Source organism: Solanum dulcamara, chromosome 9 (genome assembly GCF_947179165.1).
Source record: "Solanum dulcamara chromosome 9, daSolDulc1.2, whole genome shotgun sequence".
Classification (NCBI taxonomy): Eukaryota; Viridiplantae; Streptophyta; class Magnoliopsida; order Solanales; family Solanaceae; genus Solanum; species Solanum dulcamara.
Window position 1 is genome coordinate 3,649,454 of NC_077245.1, and position 19,554 is coordinate 3,669,007.

Consider the following 19,554-nt stretch of genomic DNA (forward strand, 5'->3'; position numbering starts at 1 on the left):
TTTACACTTAGTTTCTAATTTACCCTCATCATTAATTCTAGTCATTTCCCTATTAAATTTTTCAAAATATTATATTTTTTATATTCAAATGGTGATATAGTAAAATTATCCTTCTATTTATAATTTCTTAAGAATTGTGCAAAATCAAAAGTTAACAAGTATTGTTGGACGGACGGAGGGAGTACGTACAAGTAGTTAGACATATACTCACGTAGTAGATTTTATTCGCTACAATGTGGCAGCTGCATTAATAGCATACACTAACATTTAAATGCAATATATACGTTGACGTACATAAATAACAAACGTTAGTAGATTTAAGTCAAAGGAGTTTATTAAAATTTTGAATTTGTCTTTGGCCATTCAAAATATTAAGTTGACACCTAAAATATATGATTTTTTCCTCACTTGGTGTTCAAATATATATTTGTATTGGAATTTGACTAAATTTGAATTTGCGCATTACAAGGTCATTTTTGTGAACGGTACTCCCAACAGAATTTTTTCATTCTCATAAGTTGAACTCAAGATTTCTAGTTAAAGGTGGAAAAATTTCAGTCATCCCATCACAACTCATATTGATAAATATATGTTGAGTTTGAATGGACAAAGTTTTTCTTCTGAGCTTTTTATATTAAAACTTATTTTTGGATCGTTTTAGTATTTCGTTGAATATAAATGAAGATGACATACATTTACGTGTTTTTAATTTTTAACTTAAAAATAATATTTCACTTGCTTGGTACTAAACAAAGTAAATTGAATCAACATATTTGCATACAAATACTTTTAATCACGTGACGATTTTATTGAGCTGAATAATAATTCTAATTTTATCGTGGCATAAATCGATTGATTGAATTGAAAGAAGTTTTCTTATTTTGAAATCAGTTGATTGTTGATTGAATTCAAAAAGGTTTTCTTATATTGTTCTTCTTTATCACCAATTCAATCAATTGAACAAATACAAAAATTTAGGCAATTCAAATTTAATCAAACACAAATACAAAATTGAAAAACGTAACCCCATCCATCCATGTTGGGTGCTGTTTCATGATACCACATTCTGGTGAGCTAAAGTGCCTTGCGTCTGTTAAAATATTGGCCAATTAATATATAATTGATAGCTGTGCTAAAATATACTTCTACCATTCATCTTTACTTTTTACTTTCCTATATTAAAAGTAGCTATTTAATTTTACTTCTTCAGTTTAAAGAATTATTATTTTATGTATATTTTTTATTATTATTAAATATTTTTTAGTTTATTTTTATTTATTCACTGTTTTAAAAATATTTTTTATCCAAGTATTAATTGTTTTTTATACAAATCATTTTTTAAAAATCTAATATTATACCTCAATTAATAAAAATAATATGATAAAATAATTATATCAATTATTATCTTCTTAATGAGTCTGTCTAATTTAAATATAATAAGTAAAAGAAAACAAAGGAGTATTATTCATTTTCGATCATTTAGATGACTTATAATCCATAACACTAATATAATAATATTATTTTTTAACGAGTGAAATTAAATATGAATAAATAAAAATGTAATAAAAAAAAAGTCAACAAAATACAGCCAAGGGAACACGTGTCTTATATTCTACTGGTCTTTGAACCGTGCGTTGAGCTACGTGGCGCGTTAGAATCCAACGAGGTCTGAAAAAGCACGAAAAGAAAAAAAAAACCTCAAAAAAGCAAAAAAAAAAAAACCAAAAAAAAAATCAAAATCGCTGTTGGATGTTTGGCTGCATAAGTTGCCAATCACAAAACAAACTTTTTTTTTGGGTCACATCACAACACACGATAGTCGTTAAAATTTTCACAGTTTCCAGAATTATTCCATTTTGGCTGTGTCTCTGTACCTAAAAGTGTTAAAGAACGGACCTTTGAGGGACAGGGGTTGTGGGGTTTTTGTTTTTTTGGTTTCTTGATTAAGGAATATGCTGTGATTCCTTACAAGAAAATGGTTGCTTAAATATGCTGATGTCTGTTCCTTAAATATAAAACAGACCCATATGCTCTCTTTCATCAATCAGGTAACCTTTTTCTTGTTTTTGTTTTTAGTTCTTGAAGGTAATAATGAAGTTATTGTTGACAGTTTTGGTGATCTTATTGTGTGATTGTTCTTTCTGTATCACGACTTTGAACTTTGATGTGAAAAAGTTATATAGCCCATCTTTGGTTTAAAGAAAATTCTTTTTTTTCCCCAGTATGTCCTAGATTTGGTGTTGAAAATTGGAATTTTTCATTGAATTATGGTCCATTTTTGCTAAATTTTATATCTTTATTAGTGGCTACCTGTGAAGGGGTGTGTGTTGGATCCTCCAAAGTGCAAATGAGGAGGTGCACCAGTATTTTTTGAGAGTCCCAAGCAACATAGGTTGCTGCTACTATGAGACTACTTCAAAATCAATACTCCTCCGTTTCACTTTGTTTTGTCAAAACTTTTGTTATTAGTCAACAACAACAACATATCCAGTGAAATTCCGCGTGGCATGTTTAAGATCACAATATTAAAGAGCATTTTGGTATATTTATATATTATATTTTTAGTTTAAGACCACAAGATTCAAAAGTCATATTTAGTTTCTTAAATTTCGTGTCAAGTCAAAATCAGATAAATAAATTAAAACGGGGAGTGCTTTATTGAGTAATTTACTTCTTAGTTAAATTTGGTTCTATTAGAAGATTGTGCACCTGCAAAGCTTGTACTTTTGATATAGTTTTCAGTGTCAAGTTGATTATGAATTAGGGGTTGGATACATTTCTCAGTCATGATTATTGGGGCTAAAATTTAAGATGTATTGTGTTTTCTGTTCTTTGCAGTTGGTTCATGTGAAGTAGAATTATTCATTGGGAAGAACTTTTATCCAGCAAAGTGGTGGGGATTTAATACTGCTTGCTGAATGGGGTCCGATAAGCAGTCCAGTGGTCTGCTTGATACTTTAAAAATGGAGACAGTTAGGACGATCTTAACTCACTCATATCCTTATCCACATGAACATTCACGGCATTTGGTCATTGCAGTGTTTGTAGGATGCTTATTTTTTATATCATCAGATAACATGCATACACTTATTCAGAAGTTAGATAGCAATGTCAAGTGGTGGTCAATGTATGCCTGTCTGCTTGGATTCTTTTACTTCTTTTCATCTCCATTTATAGGGAAGACAATTAAACCAAGTTACTCAAATTTTAGTCGTTGGTAAGTATTTTCTTTCTATATCTAGCGTAATAACTAATCCTTTTAGTTAAATAAATTGATGACACTGGTAATGAGCGGATTGCGTTTTGCAGGTATATATCCTGGTTACTTTTGGCTGCTCTCTATCATCTTCCCAGTTTTCTATCTATGGGAGTAGATCTTAGGATGAACCTGTCTTTGTTTCTGACCTTATTTGTCTCATCCATTTTGTTTCTTCTCGTTTTCCACGTTATTTTTCTTGGGCTTTGGTATCTTGGTCTTGTTGCTCGCGTGGCGGGAAAGAGGCCTGAGATCCTGACAATTGTGCAAAATTGTGCTGTAAGTTTTTGGAATTCACTTTGTAAGATGATATAAAGTAATTGAGGCCTTTGACTTATTTCTTCATCATATCTGTAGGTTTTAAGCATAGCCTGCTGTGTGTTTTATAGTCACTGTGGCAACCTTGCTGTAGTAAGGGAAAAGACATTTGGCCAGAAGAATTCTGGTTGGTTTTCATTGTGGAACAAGGAAGAGCGGAACACTTGGCTTACAAAACTCGTAGGCATGACTAAGTTGAAAGACCAAGTCTGCAAATCTTGGTTTGCTCCAGTTGGGTCAGCCAGTGATTACCCCTTTTTGTCCAAATGGGTCATCTATGGAGAGGTATTGTATCGCAAGTTTGTGTTTCTCATATTTCCAACTTGATATAATGGAGGATCTTATGTTGCTGTTGCCTCTTTTTTCTTTCTGAAATTTTTACCTTTCAGTTAACTTGCAACGGGTCATGTGCACAATCGTCAAATGAAATTTCTCCGCTATATTCATTGTGGGCCACTTTTATAGGCCTCTACATTGCAAATTACGTTGTGGAAAGGTCATCAGGGTGAGCAGCTTGAATATTTGTTCACATAACAAAGTCCTTTCTCGGTGGTGTCTTTGTCAGTGAAACTGCTGCCATCATTTTGATGTTTGCTGTACAGGGTCCAATTGTGAAAAATGTGGTCTCTGTGCGAGAAATTTTGAGTGAACAATTTCTTAGATTAACATATAAAACAACAACAACAACAAAAAGAACTCTTACTGGATTATACGATATTAGGAAACCTGTTTATTTCGTTACTTAGCTGAGACCCTGCAGATTCCAGAATGGATCAAGGGGTTAAGCTTGCCATCACCATGTCATTAGCTGCTTGCCCCTTATTCGTCTTTAGGGGAATATCATTGAAGATGAAGAGCTTCTATGCTTTTCTTATGATGGCAAATTTATTATAGTGACATTATAGAAAAGCAAGTCACCCATATTCTGGTTGTTATTATGAATAATGCTTTAAATGGTACCTGGTTGGTTCGATTTGGCACAACAGCCTATTCAAAATTAGAAAGCATTTAATATAAAGCAAACCCTTGAGTAAATTATGAGCATAGTTTTATTACCCGACATTATTCTGATCCGACTTGGAGTGAATTGTAAGCACCATTCTGCTAGAGTTTCTTGTCTGCTAACAGTTCAAACTATAATGATTAACAGATGGGCTCTCTCACGTCCTTTGTCACTCAAAGAGTTCGAAAAATTGAAGAAAAAGCAAACGAAACCTGAGTTCTTGGATATGGTTCCTTGGTATTCAGGGTATGTTCTTTTGTTATACCTCTAACGTCTCCCCTTTCATCTGTGAAGCCAGTATTCTTTAGTGAAAAAAGCTTTATCAATCTTCTTAATAGAACACTGGTTACTGGAGTTGCAGGACATCTGCTGATTTATTCAAGACAATGTTTGACCTGCTGGTCTCTGTAACTTTGTTTGTTGGACGCTTTGATATGCGAATGATGCAGGTAACATATATGATGTTCTAAATTCCTTCAAAATATATTCAGCTAGAGTGAATTTCCTATTGCGACAACTTACGAGATGCTGCAATCATTATTTTTATAAGATTTTAGAAAGATCAAGGCTCAAAATATTCCCCCTTTTGATAAAGTCTGCACATGTTAATGAAATGACAAGTGTATAATGGATTTGTATTTTTCATGATAAATAAAAGTCAACATGCTTGATAAGTAGATTAACTATTTCATGAATTTAATTGATCTGGCTAATTATTCTTGTGCTTATAATGGATATAGTTGGGTTGACCTTACATTGTCCTAAAATTCTTCGATGGTTAGGCGGCTATGAGCAGGGTTGAAGATGGGGCTAAGCAGGAGGATCTTTTGTATGATCAGTTTAGTGAGAAGGATGGTATGTGGTTTGACTTCATGGCCGATACAGGAGATGGTGGAAATTCTTCCTACACTGTGGCTCAGCTTCTTGCTCAACCTTCTCTCCGCCTCCAAGTCAATGGTTCAATTCGTACTCTGCCACGTGGAGACATGCTTCTTATTGGGGGTGACCTTGCGTAAGATCCTAGTTCTCTGTATACCATTAGTTTGTCTTTGCATTATCCTGACATTCTGGTAGCCTCATCTTATGTCTTAAAAATTAAGATAGTCGAATTAATTACATTGACCACGTTTGCACCCATGTCATTTACCTGGAGTAATAATGTGTGTGGCACTATGTATTTTCTTCTAGCCTTAAGATCTGTACAATCTGTTTGGTTCTGCTCATGCCTTCTACGTAGTATTCCTCATACTAATGCTTCCTGGAGCACCTTTTGTTATTTTCTATCAATTTGCCAAGTTACTCGAAAAAGTTTCTCATTTTAGATAAAGCTATAGACTCGTGATGATAATATTAGGTAGCGACCAAAGCTCACTTTTCTATGTATTTCATGCAGCTTTTGGTCCATCTAATGATAACATAAACTCCCTACGTTTCTGCGTTTCAATTTGTTTGTCTGATTTTGACTTGGCCCGGAGTTTAAGAAAGTAAAGAAAACTTTTATATATTGTGATCTTCAATTAGGGATATGTAGAATGTACCAAAATGACCTTTAATCTTGTGCTCATAAACATATCACGCGGAAAATTAGAATTAAATAGTTGCCAGAAAAGGAAAGAGACATTCTTTCTTACACGAACTAAAAAGGAAAATAAGATAAACAAATTGAAACGGAGGGAGTAGTGACTACATAATACATGTTTTTCTTTTATCCTTGCATCAAGTGCAGGCTGAGGAGATCTTTACAGGATATGTTATTTTTGTGTGGTTTGTCTAGTCGGATTTGATTATCATCTGTGGTAATAAATACTTATAAAATAAATAAAGAAATAAATAATGATGAAAGGCCTAATTTTAAGATATAAGTAGAAGTAATAATATATGTGCTGCAAGTTTAGCCAGCATAAGAAGAGTGAAGTTAAGGTGAGATTAGATGGGATTGCAGTACTTAAATACTGACTATTCAGAAACTTAGGCTCTATCAGAGGTGTTAAGAGAAAGTGCTACTCAAAGTCATTCGAATCAGCTAATTTAAATTTCAAACCTAGCACATCAGAGAACACTTCTTGTGCATGCTACACACATTTACTTATAATGGGAGGGCAATGTAAGGGCATGTAAACACTTGATGGATAAGAATACAACAACAACAACAACAACAACAACCCAGTGAAATCCCACGACGTGGGGTCTGGGGAGGGTAAAGTGTACGCAGACCTTACTCTTACCAAGATAGGACGGCTGTTTTCGAGAGACCTTCGGCTCAGTGATGGATAAGAATCTATTTGAAAAACTTTTTGAAAATTGGATGGGCATCTTCAATGTAGATACTCTAGTACTGGCCATTATATCAAGGAAATTGGTGTGGAAGCAATTTCATTTCTACTGCATTTAAAGGCATAAATGTCCAATCCACTCAGTTTTGGGCGTATTACGAAGCAAGCTATCTGTGGTGCCTATACATATACTTTTTTTCTTTGTTATTGTGCTAGAGAACTCTATATGTTTTGTCTCTTTATTCATAAAAAAGAAAGTTTTGTCTTCTTTACTTCATTTAGAACTAACAACAGCTTGACAGTATGCTGTTGAATTTGTTTAACTAATAATTATTTCATTTTTCTCGTGTTGTATAGATATCCTAATCCATCATCATTTACATATGAGAAGCGCCTTTTTCGTCCCTTTGAATATGCTCTTCAGCCTCCTATGTGGTATAAAGAAGAGCATATTGCTGTAAGTAAGCCTGAATTGCCTCCTGAGGTGGATGAACTCAGGCAGTATGATGGACCTCAGTGTTTTGTCATCCCTGGAAACCATGGTGAGTATAATTTCTCTTATCTTGTACCTCCTGAACTTTTTTTATTTCCTTTAGTTTCAGTAAAGCAGTATGGCCTGTTTAATCTTTGATGTTTTTATCATAATCGAAGTCCATTCGTGAATTGCAGACTGGTTTGATGGGCTTCAGACGTATATGAGGTACATTTGTCACAAGAGCTGGTTGGGTGGTTGGTTTATGCCTCAAAAGAAAAGCTATTTTGCACTGCAGCTCCCCAATAAGTGGTGGGTATTTGGTCTTGATCTTGCTCTCCATTGTGATATTGACGTATACCAATTCAAGTTCTTCTCAGAATTAGTGAGGGATAAGGTATATCTCCTCTCTGCTATGAGCATAGTCGTCATGTTGCTTTTCCCTTGTTATCTATATTACTGAATCTTGGAACATTGTCTTAGTTCAAATATATTACTATCATTAATTAAATAAAGTGGATGTTTTATGCAGATCGGTGTTAACTGTTTCCAAAGTTCCTAATAAAGAAACTATAATCTTTATTTTCTATGGTAAAAAATGATTGTCACATTAGTAGGATTAGTAATGACTGTTGGTGATCTTTTACACGTGTACAACTGAGCTTGACACTGGTCCAGACTTCTGCAAACTTTTCCCAATAGAGTTCTCAATTGATAGGGATAGTCTAATCCTGTTAAGCGAGAAGATATGATAAAAAAGAATCTTGTTAAGCGACATCACCAGCTACCTTCATTGCTAGCCACCACGACTAGCTACCTCCACCACCATTCACTGCCATGACTGTCCATCTCTACCACCCTAACCAACTTTACTGCCAGCCTCACCACTATCCACCACTGTCAACAACCTCCACCTCCAGTTTTCACCACAGACCGCTAATTAAAACCACCTCCACCTCTACTACCAGCCATCACCGCACAACCATCACTTTGGCCCGCCTCCACACAACCACCAGCCACACTGCTTAATCACCGGCACCTCCACCAACAACCACCTCACAAATGTCACAACCAATGACCAACACCTCCAGCTGCCATCACCACTAGCTTTTAGAACGTTCTTCATCACACTAACAGTTTTTTAAACCCCCTCCCCCCCCCCTCCCCCAACCAAATAAACTATGGTTTTCTCTAATATTTTGTTGATATAAACTTTTTTTATTTTAGTTTTTAGATAGACAACTTATGCGTGTTGAGATAACAAACCGTCTTAGATTAGATTTAGAGACAACATCTTGGTAATCAAATATTTTTTCAGATTCAGACATCTTAATCTTACTAAAAACAAACAGGTCTTAGTTTGATTGTGTTGAGGTAATGGCGTATTGAAAGAGGTATAGTTCACCAATGGGTTAAATCCAAAAGACTGAAGCAATTTTAGTTGATGAAAGTACGAAAGTATGTTGTATAGTTTAATCAAGATACTTGTTCTCTAGTGGACTTCATAATCATGGGATGTGTTTCAGTTGTCCTTAGTGATTTATACACTTCTCTTATGATGAGTATCTAGAATTGCTTTGTTTCCCTCAAAACTTTTTATCAATCATATATAAAGGAAAAAGACGTGAACTTTTGCATGAGAATTGATGTGAGAATGCTTGTAATCTGTAATTTCATGAGGAAGGTTTCTAAATATTTGTTACTAAGTCAACTTCAAGCTAATGATTCGATATGAACATAAGATTATCGAGCTTATAGCTCAATTAGTGACCCATAGCTCTTTGAAGCCCACAGAGTTGGTTTACTATGTGGGAATTCTAGACGTAGTTGATTATGGGAGCCAATGCATTGCATATCATTCCTTTGTGTAGGCTTTATATAATTTCAAAATGTTACTTATATCGCTCCTTATTGGTTCTTTTCATGTCTTATTCTCTTTTTAAATAAGCGAAGGATTTGTTTACAGAAGGTTTTAGTCCTTTCATTATGGATGCTCTGTTCAGGTCGGGGTGAATGATTCTGTGATCATTATGACGCATGAGCCTAACTGGCTTCTTGATTGGTACTTTAACCACGTGACGGGAAATAATGTTACCTACTTGATACGCGACCATTTGAAAGATAGGTGTAGACTACGGATTGCTGGAGATGTGCATCACTATATGCGGCATTCATATGTTCCATCAAATAAGCCTGTTTATGTCCAACATTTACTTGTCAATGGTTGTGGAGGTGCTTTTTTGCACCCTACGCATGTCTTCAAGAATTTCAACGAAATATATGGAACATCATACGAGACCAAAGCTTCTTACCCAACTTTTGAAGATTCAAGCAGGGTATGGAGTTTAAAATTTTCATTTTGAAGGTTTTCAATCAGATACCTACCAATTTTTTTTTTCTGGTCGGATATATTATTCAGGTGGTTACATGCTTATTAACATTTGCAGATTGCATTGGGCAATATATTGAAATTTAGGAAGAAAAACTGGCAGTTTGATGTTATTGGTGGCATTATATATTTCATGTTGGTCTTTTCTATGTTTCCACAGGTAATTTGTTTTTTAGATTTTTGACCTGTTCTTTTAGATTTGTTGTAAGCATCAGTTCCTTCGCTGCCTCATGCCTCCTTAGGCTGTAGCATGTTAATTTGATGTCTTTGTGAGCATCATATAGTATTTCATTTTTCTAATGAACCTAAGATGTATTGCTACCCGGCAAGAATGACTAATCATTTCCCATCTGCTTCTAGTGTCAGCTAGATCACATTTTAAAGGATGACACCTTCTCGGGTCGTTTGGGAACCTTCTTTGGCACAGTGTGGGATTCTTTTATGTATATGCTGGGATGCTCATATGTATCAACAGCTGGTGCTGTATTACTTTTAACAATTGCAATAGTCTTTGTGCCTTCTAAGGTGTCTTGGAAAAAGAGACTACTAATTGGGATTCTTCATGTGTCCGCACACTTGGCTGCTGCCTTGATTCTCATGCTCTTGATGGAACTAGGTGTTGAGATTTGTATTCGGCATAAGTTACTTGCAACTTCAGGTGAGATTTTGTATATGGTCTTCACTGTGTGATTCGGTTGATTTTGTCTACTCTTTGGTCCGTGTAGTTCATTTGTTTTTTGTTTTTCTTAACTTCAGTGTTATCAGGTATTGTCGCCGTTCTGATTCTTCATATATGTTCATTATCACATGGATCTGCACATATGTAACAGTAGTGTGCTAAAAATTCTCAGCTAATGCTCTGAACTAACTAGAACCTGATAGATATGTCCTCTCTCTGGCATGTTCCATCTGTTGGATACCAATGCATTTATAGACTATAGTACAACATGTGAGCAAATAGTTTCTTTTTGACTTCAGAATGATAGTATGCGTTTTAATTCTTTGATTTTTCTTTGATAGATAGCTTCCTTGGGCAACTAGTTAAATGGAATTACTGAACTCAGCCCTGATCTCTTGTTTTTTGATTCATGCTTTTTGTTAAACAACTAAATTTTGTAATCCAGGTTATCACACTTTATATCAATGGTACCGGTTTGTGGAGAGTGAGCATTTTCCCGATCCAACTGGCCTTAGGGAACGTATAGAACAATGGACATTTGGCCTTTATCCAGCATGTATCAAGTATCTCATGTCCGGTTTTGACGTTCCTGAGGTAAGAAATCATATGATAGGCGATGTTGCTCCATGATGATTCAGTTGGTCTGTGATATTCTGTCTTCCTCTAATCTCATGCACGCAATTTTCAGGTAATGGCTGTTACCAGGAGTAATATTTGCAAAAAAGGGATTGATTCTCTCTCCCGAGGGGGTGCTGTAATATATTATGCATCGGTCTTCCTTTATTTTTGGGTCTTATCAACTCCGGTGGTTTCTTTGATACTTGGAAGCTACCTCTACATTTCCATTAATTGGCTTCACATACATTTCGATGAAGCATTTTCATCACTCCGCATTGCAAATTACAAGGCATTTACACGGTTCCATATCAATACCAAAGGCGATCTTGAAGTTTTTACCCTTGCAGTCGATAAGGTGAGATATTGCTGTATCCCTAAAAAGATAATAAGAAGGAACAAAAACTTACTGTCACTATCTCACTCTGCTGAAAGAATCTGTGGATGTTGAACATTTAGACAATTACCAATATTTCCTGATTTATTTTCCTAATTATAATAAGAGCGAGCGGACTTTTACAAGGAATAGTTTTGGCCAGGTTGCATCAATGCAATCAAGCCATTGTCAATTCGGCTCTGACTTCCAGAAAAAAACTTGTCCAATCAAGTTTCTGGACAAACATTTCATAGCCGATCCCAGCTAGTTGGGATTGAGGCGTAGTTCACTGTTGATCGATTTTTGAAGTTTTCTGGAAGAGAACTACTTTTACAAGAATTGAATATGATATATTTACACTTGATGTATGATTTTGCAGGTTCCAAAAGAGTGGAAATTGGATCCAAATTGGGACGGGGAGTCGAAACAGCCACAAGAACCAAGTTATCTCCAGAAGTTCCCTAGCAAATGGAGAGCTAAGGTCCTTCAGCAGGACCCTGTAAATACCGTGCGAATAATTGATCATTTTGTCATTGAACAGAAAGAAAAATCTGATTCAGAATTATCGAACGGGTCACTTAATCAATGAGTTGTTTGATTGCTAACTCATCTGGTGTCATCCTGTACAGATGTTGCAGGTTAAAGTTACTTAGATTGTAGTTGATATACAGGAAGTTTTCTGGGATGGAAACAGAATTTGTAGTAGGCAAATCAAAGATCCATTTGGATCATAATTAAGAAAACAGAGGAAAGTCCTGGTCAGTCGTACTTTTCTTTTAAATGTACCACTATTCTCTTTTAGGCAAATTTGCCTACTGTCTTGTAATTTCACATTATGAGATATTACTAGTAACTTGTGGCTGGTGAAATCAAGAACCTAAGTATCAGGTAATTCTGTCCACTAAGGTTGTCCGAACAAGTGGGAAGAAATCACCTAGTGTTTTTGTCTTTGTTGGCATTTGAATCTAAAACGTCATGACTTTCAATTCATTTCATTGAACACTAGGTTATACTTTTAGGTGCAGATTGAATAATATATTTTCAAAATGAGGGTGTTTAAAGTGATTAGATTTGAAAATCAACTAATATTATCAACTCTTCTACATTACTAAATGTATCAAAGTGACAGGTGACAAGCAAGACATTTGGAACAGAATTTTTTTTAAAAATATTTATCAGTAATAGTATTTTCTGTTTTCAGTAATTAAAAGATATCTTTTTGGTCTTCAAAAGAAGCATGCAAATCCCTAAAATGACGTATCGTCGTATCGATATCAACAATTTGAAAGGAATATGCCTAATCCTAGCAATTATTTATACCAAAGAGGTCATTTGGTACATGGGATAAAGATAAAGACAATAATCCTGTAAATTTGAAATTAAATTTCTTTCATATTGATTTGAGGTATTAGCTAATGCCAAAATTATTTTATCTCACCTTTTATACTAAAATGACGGAATTAATTATCTCATATAGAAAGTGGGATAACTACTCCCATGGTGGCATATCCTGAGAGTTGTGTCTATGTCATTCTGCATACCAAACGACAAGTATTCCAAGACCTTGTAATAGACTTCTTAAGGACGATGTAAAACACTAAGCTGTGTAAAAGGAAACACAATTATCATTACTTTCCTCCATATCAAATCCCAAAAATATTGCAGTTGTCAAATAAATGGCTCTGAAATGCTTCTGTCTTGGAACTTGATTTCCACCTCTTTGAAACACATATCAACTCTTGGTGCTCTTCTGTTTATGCATTGAAATGCTTCCATGGCTGCATTCTGCACACCTTTTTCAATATACATATACCATAAAATTCATTCCATCAAGTTCCTATAGGGACCTCTTCTAAAGGAAAATAAATAGATTCTAGAGAAGTACACCTATCCTTCAAGTTTAGAATGCTCCCAGGGACTTTGCAAGTTAAAACCAGAAGACTGGGGAAAGAAAAGAGTAAAGCCACCTGCCTCTAGATGCGACCATATTCACCCATCTGCATCTTGATGAAAGTGACCGATGACAATCCTCTCAGTTGTCGATCAATCCCGTTTAGTGCAAAATATGCACAAAGTTGTTCGCGACCATGACACCTGTGAGCCAGCTGCCTTGCCATTAAAGGAGATGCCCATTAGGAACAGACTTGAGTTGATAAATGGCTATGGTAGCTTAGTAACAGGATCAGCCAACTAAAGCACATGCTTTCCAGAAGCAATCAAGACATGGACAATGATTCACAGGACAAAACATGTTAGAGTGCATGAGAATTGAGTAGCAGGAGGGAATTGTATCACAAGTTCAAAGTGAAATCACTGCTCCTTCTAATTTGGCAATAGTAAGTACAGCAATAAGAGTTAAAAATGACTACAACAAAAGAGAAAATGATTTGCAAAAATAACATGTTCATTCCACAAGAGAAGACAATAAGGGCTTACAAGTACTATTACAAGATAATCGAACCAAAACATAAAGCCCAGTAGAATTGAACAAGATGAAGAAATAATGAGTACTAAGTTACTTTCTAGGCACACCAATCAACTCTTATTGATAGAACAGATTCACATGACATGACATGTGGAATGAAATAGACATCGTATAAGAAAACCGGTTAGTTAAGAATTGAAGTGGTCTTACCATTGAGAAACCAAGTTTGGCCTTTGGATTGGAATGGCTTTTACAGGATGATTAGCCGAACAATCTGACCCATAAACCGGAATGCCTTGGTTACTTCTCTCAGGCACTTATTCTTGTCATCTCTAGACCAATGCTGCAAGAAAAATACAATTGATAGAGTAGGAGAAGCAGTTAGTAGTGCTTTTGAAACATTGAAACAAAGTCCATGATGCAAAAATCTTAGACATTTACCTTTGCCAGCATGTTAAAACTTTCACGCACATCTCGCAACAACTTTTCTTCATCCCCCTCCCACTTGTAGAATTCCAACTCTTTTTCCTCTAAGAGTCTCTCAAAGGCCTAATAACATTAGTAACAGTAAATATAGATAACCAAACATATAAGTACTGCATTAAAGGAGTTAACTTGCATATTGAAAGTCAGAGCCACTATATGACGACATAAATTGGCAAAACAGTAATTCAAAGTACCAACCCCTTCAATTTCAAGCATTTCTTCCTGGATAACTTTATCTTCCATGGGAAGTGGTCAATCATTCTATAACAAGCCAAAACTTATTAAAATGAAAATTTATAGAACAAGCCAAAGTTTCGTTTTATTTCATTAATATTTATGATTACTATTATATTTTGGACAAGTCATGTGAGAAACCAAAGATTCGAGATGGTACACAAAATAAGAAATTCACCTAAACTAGAAAAATCAGAATACAACAAAGATGCTATTGCATATATTTTGACCAAGTATGAAATACAAAATCTAGAAAACTAAATCAAAATCAGATGCTATTTTGCATTTGCACAGAAAACAAGCAGCTACTCCAAACTCTACATCATACTGATGTACAGTTGCAAATTGGTTCATTCAACTTTAGAATGAGTTATTTGATTGATTTTTCAAAACCTACCTTAAGAGACGATCTGGACCAAGTTCCACCTTACATTGAGTCATTTCTAGATCAGAGCTAATGGAAGCAGAGGAGAACAAACAACAAATTTGCATTTTCCAGTCTAGATTATTCTAAATTTCAATTTGCATCCTTATATTTATAGAGTCCTACCTAAGTCATAAACTAGTATTATTTGAGCTTCATAATTGTCTAGACAAGATAAAAAAATTAGAGCCACATAATAATTAACAAAACGTAACTAACAATAACAAATCACTTCACCCCTCCCGAAAGAAAAAAGAAATAGTCTTGTTCATTCAATAAGGCGTATATATCCCTGAGTAATCTTCAAACATGTCAAAGATACCATGTGTGCTTCAAAAGAAATGGTTTTTATGAAGAAAAATTTAGGATCAAGCTGGAATTCAATCAATTAAAACTCTAGGAATCTAATGATGGAAAAGGATGCATTGAGTTGTGCTCCTTCCCAAATTTTCTTAGCTCATAAATTGTTTGTTTCAATTGTAATTTTCTGAGAGATGTCTTCATTTTCTACGTATCAATGGGAACATATGTTATGTAAAGAATCTCAATACGAGGCAACATGATATGACACTAAATAAATCTCACAAATCACAATGGCCAAATATTTTCAGCTCACAAATGAGTCTACCATAGAGCTCTGTCTAATATATAATAATCTCACTGGAGATTTCACAAAGATAATATTTGAAGAAAGACATTTGATGACCATGCTTACTTTAATACTTCGACAAATAAAAACTCCACAAAAACATTCAGAGGATAATGACAAACAGAGAAGGAAGTTGTACCTTTTTGGCTATAACTTGACCTCCTGCTATGTGTGAGAAATATATGTTGTAGAAGTGACTGAGAAATAAACGAGGAGTCTTTTCTGCCAGTTCCTCCAGATAATTGGCGTAAGTGACTCCAGGATTGCCCGGTTCAGGAATCACATGACCCTGTTGGCTAAACCATTCTAGGTCTTTTGATATACATTCTGCTCGCTCCAATCCAGTCCTTCTGAAGTAGGCATCTACGTAAACAAACGGGAAAACATTTTGACATCATTTGAAATTCAACAAACAACATGTTCTAAAAGTTTTACAGTATTTCAGTTTTTTTCCCAATTACCAAAAAGAATTAGGTTTTACAGTGTTTCTTTTTTTTCCCAATTACCAAAACAAATTAAATTCAACCCACACCTACATATAAAACTATTTATTTTTTCAATTACCGCAAATAGATTATATTCAACCCTCACAACCATATAACACTGTGCCGTTAAGACTTGAACGTAAGTTCGACAAAGTGGTGGTTAGAACGATTATGATGTATGGGTAGAGTGTTAGCCAATTAAGAAAGCTCATGTCAAGAAGATAAAAGTAGCATAAATGGGATGCTGAAATGGATGTGTGGGCAAACCAAGAGCGATAAGATTAGGAATAAAGAGATTCGGGACAAGGTGGGAGTAGACCCATGGTGGACAAGATGCAAGAAGGGAGGTTGATATGGTATGTACATGTGCAAAGGAGATGCGCAAATGCACCCATGAGAGGTTGGCCGTGGTGGCCTGAGGAGAGGGAGAGGTAGACCTAAGATGTCTTGGGGAGAGGTGATTAGGTAGGCCATGGCGCAACTTCAACTTACTGAGGTGGGTGTGGAGGTTGAGTGTCAGGGTAGAGGGATAGTAGGTTGCCGAGCATTTTTCTTTTTTCGTGCAGAGGTATTTGTTTCATTTTTATGTTTGCTTATTCTTAAATCTCTAGTACTATTATGTTTGTTTCTTCCATTTTGTTTATCTTAGTATCTTATTGTTGCTAGTGCCTGTTATTATGGCTGGATAAGGTCTGCATACACTCTAACCTGTTGTTGTTTTCCCCTGTCATGAAAATGAGACTCAAAGACCAAGAACTCCCAACAAGTTTTTACATAATGAAAGAATCTAAAGAACAAAATAGCACAAACTAAACCATTAGTTTATCTTTCTTAGTCTTTTTTTTTTCTTTTTGGACAGGGGACGAAACAAGCTGAAAGTTGAAGACTTTTTTGCTGAATGTAACATAATTAACAGAGAAATCATAGAGAATTTGAATGTGCATAAGAACTTACAAGAAACATCACTGGACTCATCAACAATGCGCTCAATTGTACTAAAAACAAGCTTGCTATCAACAAGATATTTGAGAAATCCTTCCATACTTGGCTTCCATGTCTCCTCACCACCACCACCATCATCCTCGTCCGACGAAACTGACTCATACCCATTATCTTTCATTTTATCATCACTCTCCGATTTCTTTTTGCCTATGGAGTTACGAAATTTCATAGCAACAAACCTCATCTCTTCAGTAATACCCTTTTTCTCACCTGGGTATTGCTTCCTGTACCTCCTTCTCTTCCTCTTTCTCTTCACTGGAGGCTTTTCAATAGACGTAACCCCATCTCCATCTTCTTCTTCATCAACTCCATCTTCTTCTTCTTCGGTTTCAGGTTCGGGTTCGGGTTCGGTTGTAAGTGAGGAGGCTGTGTTGAAGTTTGAACATTGAAGAACAATGGAAACTCTGTGTCTCCACTTTTGGTACTTTGAAGAAATTGATAGAAAAGAAGAATATTTAGTTAAAAATTGTGGATTTGGGATTTTATGGAGCAAGGAAAGTGAAGATTTTGAGGTGGGTTTTGGTATTTGCAGTGAAGGAGATGAGCAATAGCATGTCAATGTTGCCATTTCTCTTCACAGTTATCTCTCAAAGAGTCAAGGATTTAGCTCTGTTGGCTTGCTGCCATTGTTGTTCTGTTCTATTCTGTTCAAAAAAATGACGCCACAGAGACTGATTACACCAAGTTAATTAAATCAAATTGTGAATATTTAAAAGAGAAAATAAAAAATACACGTTTCGATTAACTAAAAAATTTAATATGTTTAATCAATGTCATAGCGATTAAAATTAGAATTTATTAATAATTTGAGAAATCAAAAACTATTGGAGGTGGTTTGAGTGGGACAAGTTATTTCAAAATTAATTATTTTAAAATTAGCTATTCTGGAATTAATTATCCTGGAATTAGGTATCGTGGATATACTTATGCACCATGTATATGTGATAACTTATTCCATCACTATGATAAAAATGGTTGAATAAGTTATCATAAACTTGTCAATCAAATAAGACACCGAAATTTTATTCTTGGACTATTTTTTTAATCTCAGGCGGTGTTTTAAAAGGTAGGGGCTGAGGCGAGACGTTTTACTTAGTATAGAGCGAGGCGTAAGCCCTATGAATCTTTAATTTTTTTTAATTTACAATATGATATCATAATATATAATAACACAAAATTATAAAAATACACCAATAGTTTGAAATAATTACAAATATAATTAAGAAAATTCATAAAAAAATAGAACTTCTAGCATAACTATACAAGTATAAATAGTCTAATATCTTAACTTTCTAATAATAAAAGAATCATTATTTCTCAAAATATTTAATTTACTCCCTTAAAGAAAATAATCAATAAAACTTACTAGTATTATAATAAAAACATCACTCCATCATGAATAAAAATAAAATTACTTTAAATACGATAATTTTGAGACATATGACAAAATCATGAAAACCAATGATAAGTTAAAAAGTAAAATTTCGCTACGTATTTTAAAAAAAAATGTTACGTAATATATAATCACCTTCATAGTGTTACCAAATAATAAAGATGTGATACTACAACGTATTATTTAAATTACTCTCAATCTTCTTTATCTCTATAAATTAAAAATTATTAAGTATCATTCATTTATTCAAGAATTATGAGGGTCAACAATGTTAACTAAAGATTTTAACACATAATTTGTGTAAGATTTATTAAGCGAGCCTCGAGCGTTGGGCATTGAGCATGCTTAAGGTGTACAGTCGGACGCTTAGGGCGTAAGTCTTACAGAACTAAGTCCTATACTAAAGTCTTAGGGCGTTTTGCTAGAGCCACGCCCCAAGATGAGTCCCAACAAAATCTTTTAAAACACTGATTCCAGGACTATTTATGTTATCATTTACACCAAACGAACCCTTAGCCCTTAACTTCGAGATAATTAGTTTTGTACGTTTTACAAATTTATTTTAAATTATGTCCTTTCTGTAAGTCGTAAGATATCTAAAATATATTTTTCTAGGTCACTTTTTTTATATTCAAATTGTTGTCATGTTCAAGCAATTGCTTTTCTCTCATCCTTTAATTAAAAAAACATAAGAGAACTCAAAATAACTAATAATAATGATATTATGAATTAGTTGCATGTTCACTTTTCAAACCTTTTTACCTAAAAGCTAAAATCAATACGAAAAATCGAACCCACAAATAAAATTTTATATTCAATCAAAAACTAAAAAAAGTTACATCCATGTATGAGGCACCAACTTGGCAACTTTCACTTGGACAAAATAACACAGCAAGACCTTCGGGTGTTTATAATAAACAAAACATATTTGAAGAGATATGATTAGGCAAGCCATGGTGCAACTTCAACTTCAATTAGTGTCAACTTTAAAAAGCTACCGATGAATTCCACTAATAAATAATGAACACTCCATTCCGAATAAAGGAAAATAAACTTTACAGCAAGTATCCTCAAA

General features: G+C 34.6%; 2 protein-coding genes across 4 annotated transcripts; one reads left to right on the plus strand and one right to left on the minus strand.

The window, feature by feature from the left end:
• Window positions 1-1,820: 1,820 nt before the first annotated feature.
• Window positions 1,821-12,282, plus strand: LOC129902165 (uncharacterized). Of its 2 annotated transcripts, none has more exons than XM_055977232.1 (16): window positions 1,821-2,048; window positions 2,839-3,217; window positions 3,310-3,535; window positions 3,614-3,859; window positions 3,964-4,079; window positions 4,725-4,823; window positions 4,939-5,026; window positions 5,360-5,589; window positions 7,208-7,392; window positions 7,520-7,719; window positions 9,326-9,658; window positions 9,770-9,871; window positions 10,072-10,369; window positions 10,836-10,984; window positions 11,079-11,363; window positions 11,761-12,282. In XM_055977232.1, the coding sequence occupies exons 2-16, from the start codon at window positions 2,919-2,921 to the stop codon at window positions 11,968-11,970; spliced, it is 3,066 nt and encodes a 1,021-aa protein (XP_055833207.1). In that variant the 5' UTR covers window positions 1,821-2,048; window positions 2,839-2,918; the 3' UTR covers window positions 11,971-12,282. The 2 variants fall into 2 exon arrangements, with proteins under 2 accessions (XP_055833207.1, XP_055833208.1); XM_055977233.1 differs by lacking the exon at window positions 1,821-2,048 and adding an exon at window positions 2,062-2,085.
• Window positions 12,283-12,794: 512 nt separating this feature from the next.
• LOC129904491 (probable inactive heme oxygenase 2, chloroplastic) lies at window positions 12,795-17,755 on the minus strand. Of its 2 annotated transcripts, none has more exons than XM_055980058.1 (5): window positions 17,039-17,755; window positions 15,739-15,962; window positions 14,248-14,355; window positions 14,017-14,149; window positions 12,795-13,486 (listed from the first exon to the last, which is right to left on the minus strand). In XM_055980058.1, exons 1-4 carry the CDS (start codon window positions 17,652-17,654, stop codon window positions 14,057-14,059), a joined length of 1,041 nt encoding a protein of 346 aa, XP_055836033.1. In that variant the 5' UTR covers window positions 17,655-17,755; the 3' UTR covers window positions 12,795-13,486; window positions 14,017-14,056. The 2 variants fall into 2 exon arrangements, with proteins under 2 accessions (XP_055836033.1, XP_055836034.1); XM_055980059.1 differs by having other exon boundaries at window positions 12,795-13,490.
• Window positions 17,756-19,554: the final 1,799 nt, after the last annotated feature.

Excerpts from the sequence above, each read along its gene's own strand:
- LOC129902165 (XM_055977232.1), top strand. The coding sequence starts at position 2,919 with ATGGGGTCCGATAAGCAGTCCAGTGGTCTGCTTGATACTTTAAAAATG. Across the intron at positions 3,218-3,309 it reads TACTCAAATTTTAGTCGTTG|GTATATATCCTGGTTACTTT; the intron begins GTAAGTATTTTC and ends TGCGTTTTGCAG. Across the intron at positions 3,860-3,963 it reads AATGGGTCATCTATGGAGAG|TTAACTTGCAACGGGTCATG; the intron begins GTATTGTATCGC and ends TTTACCTTTCAG.
- LOC129904491 (XM_055980058.1), bottom strand. The coding sequence starts at position 17,654 with ATGGCAACATTGACATGCTATTGCTCATCTCCTTCACTGCAAATACCA. Across the intron at positions 14,356-15,738 it reads GTCAAGTTATAGCCAAAAAG|GCCTTTGAGAGACTCTTAGA; the intron begins GTACAACTTCCT and ends TAATGTTATTAG. Across the intron at positions 14,150-14,247 it reads GTTTTAACATGCTGGCAAAG|CATTGGTCTAGAGATGACAA; the intron begins GTAAATGTCTAA and ends TTTTTCTTGCAG.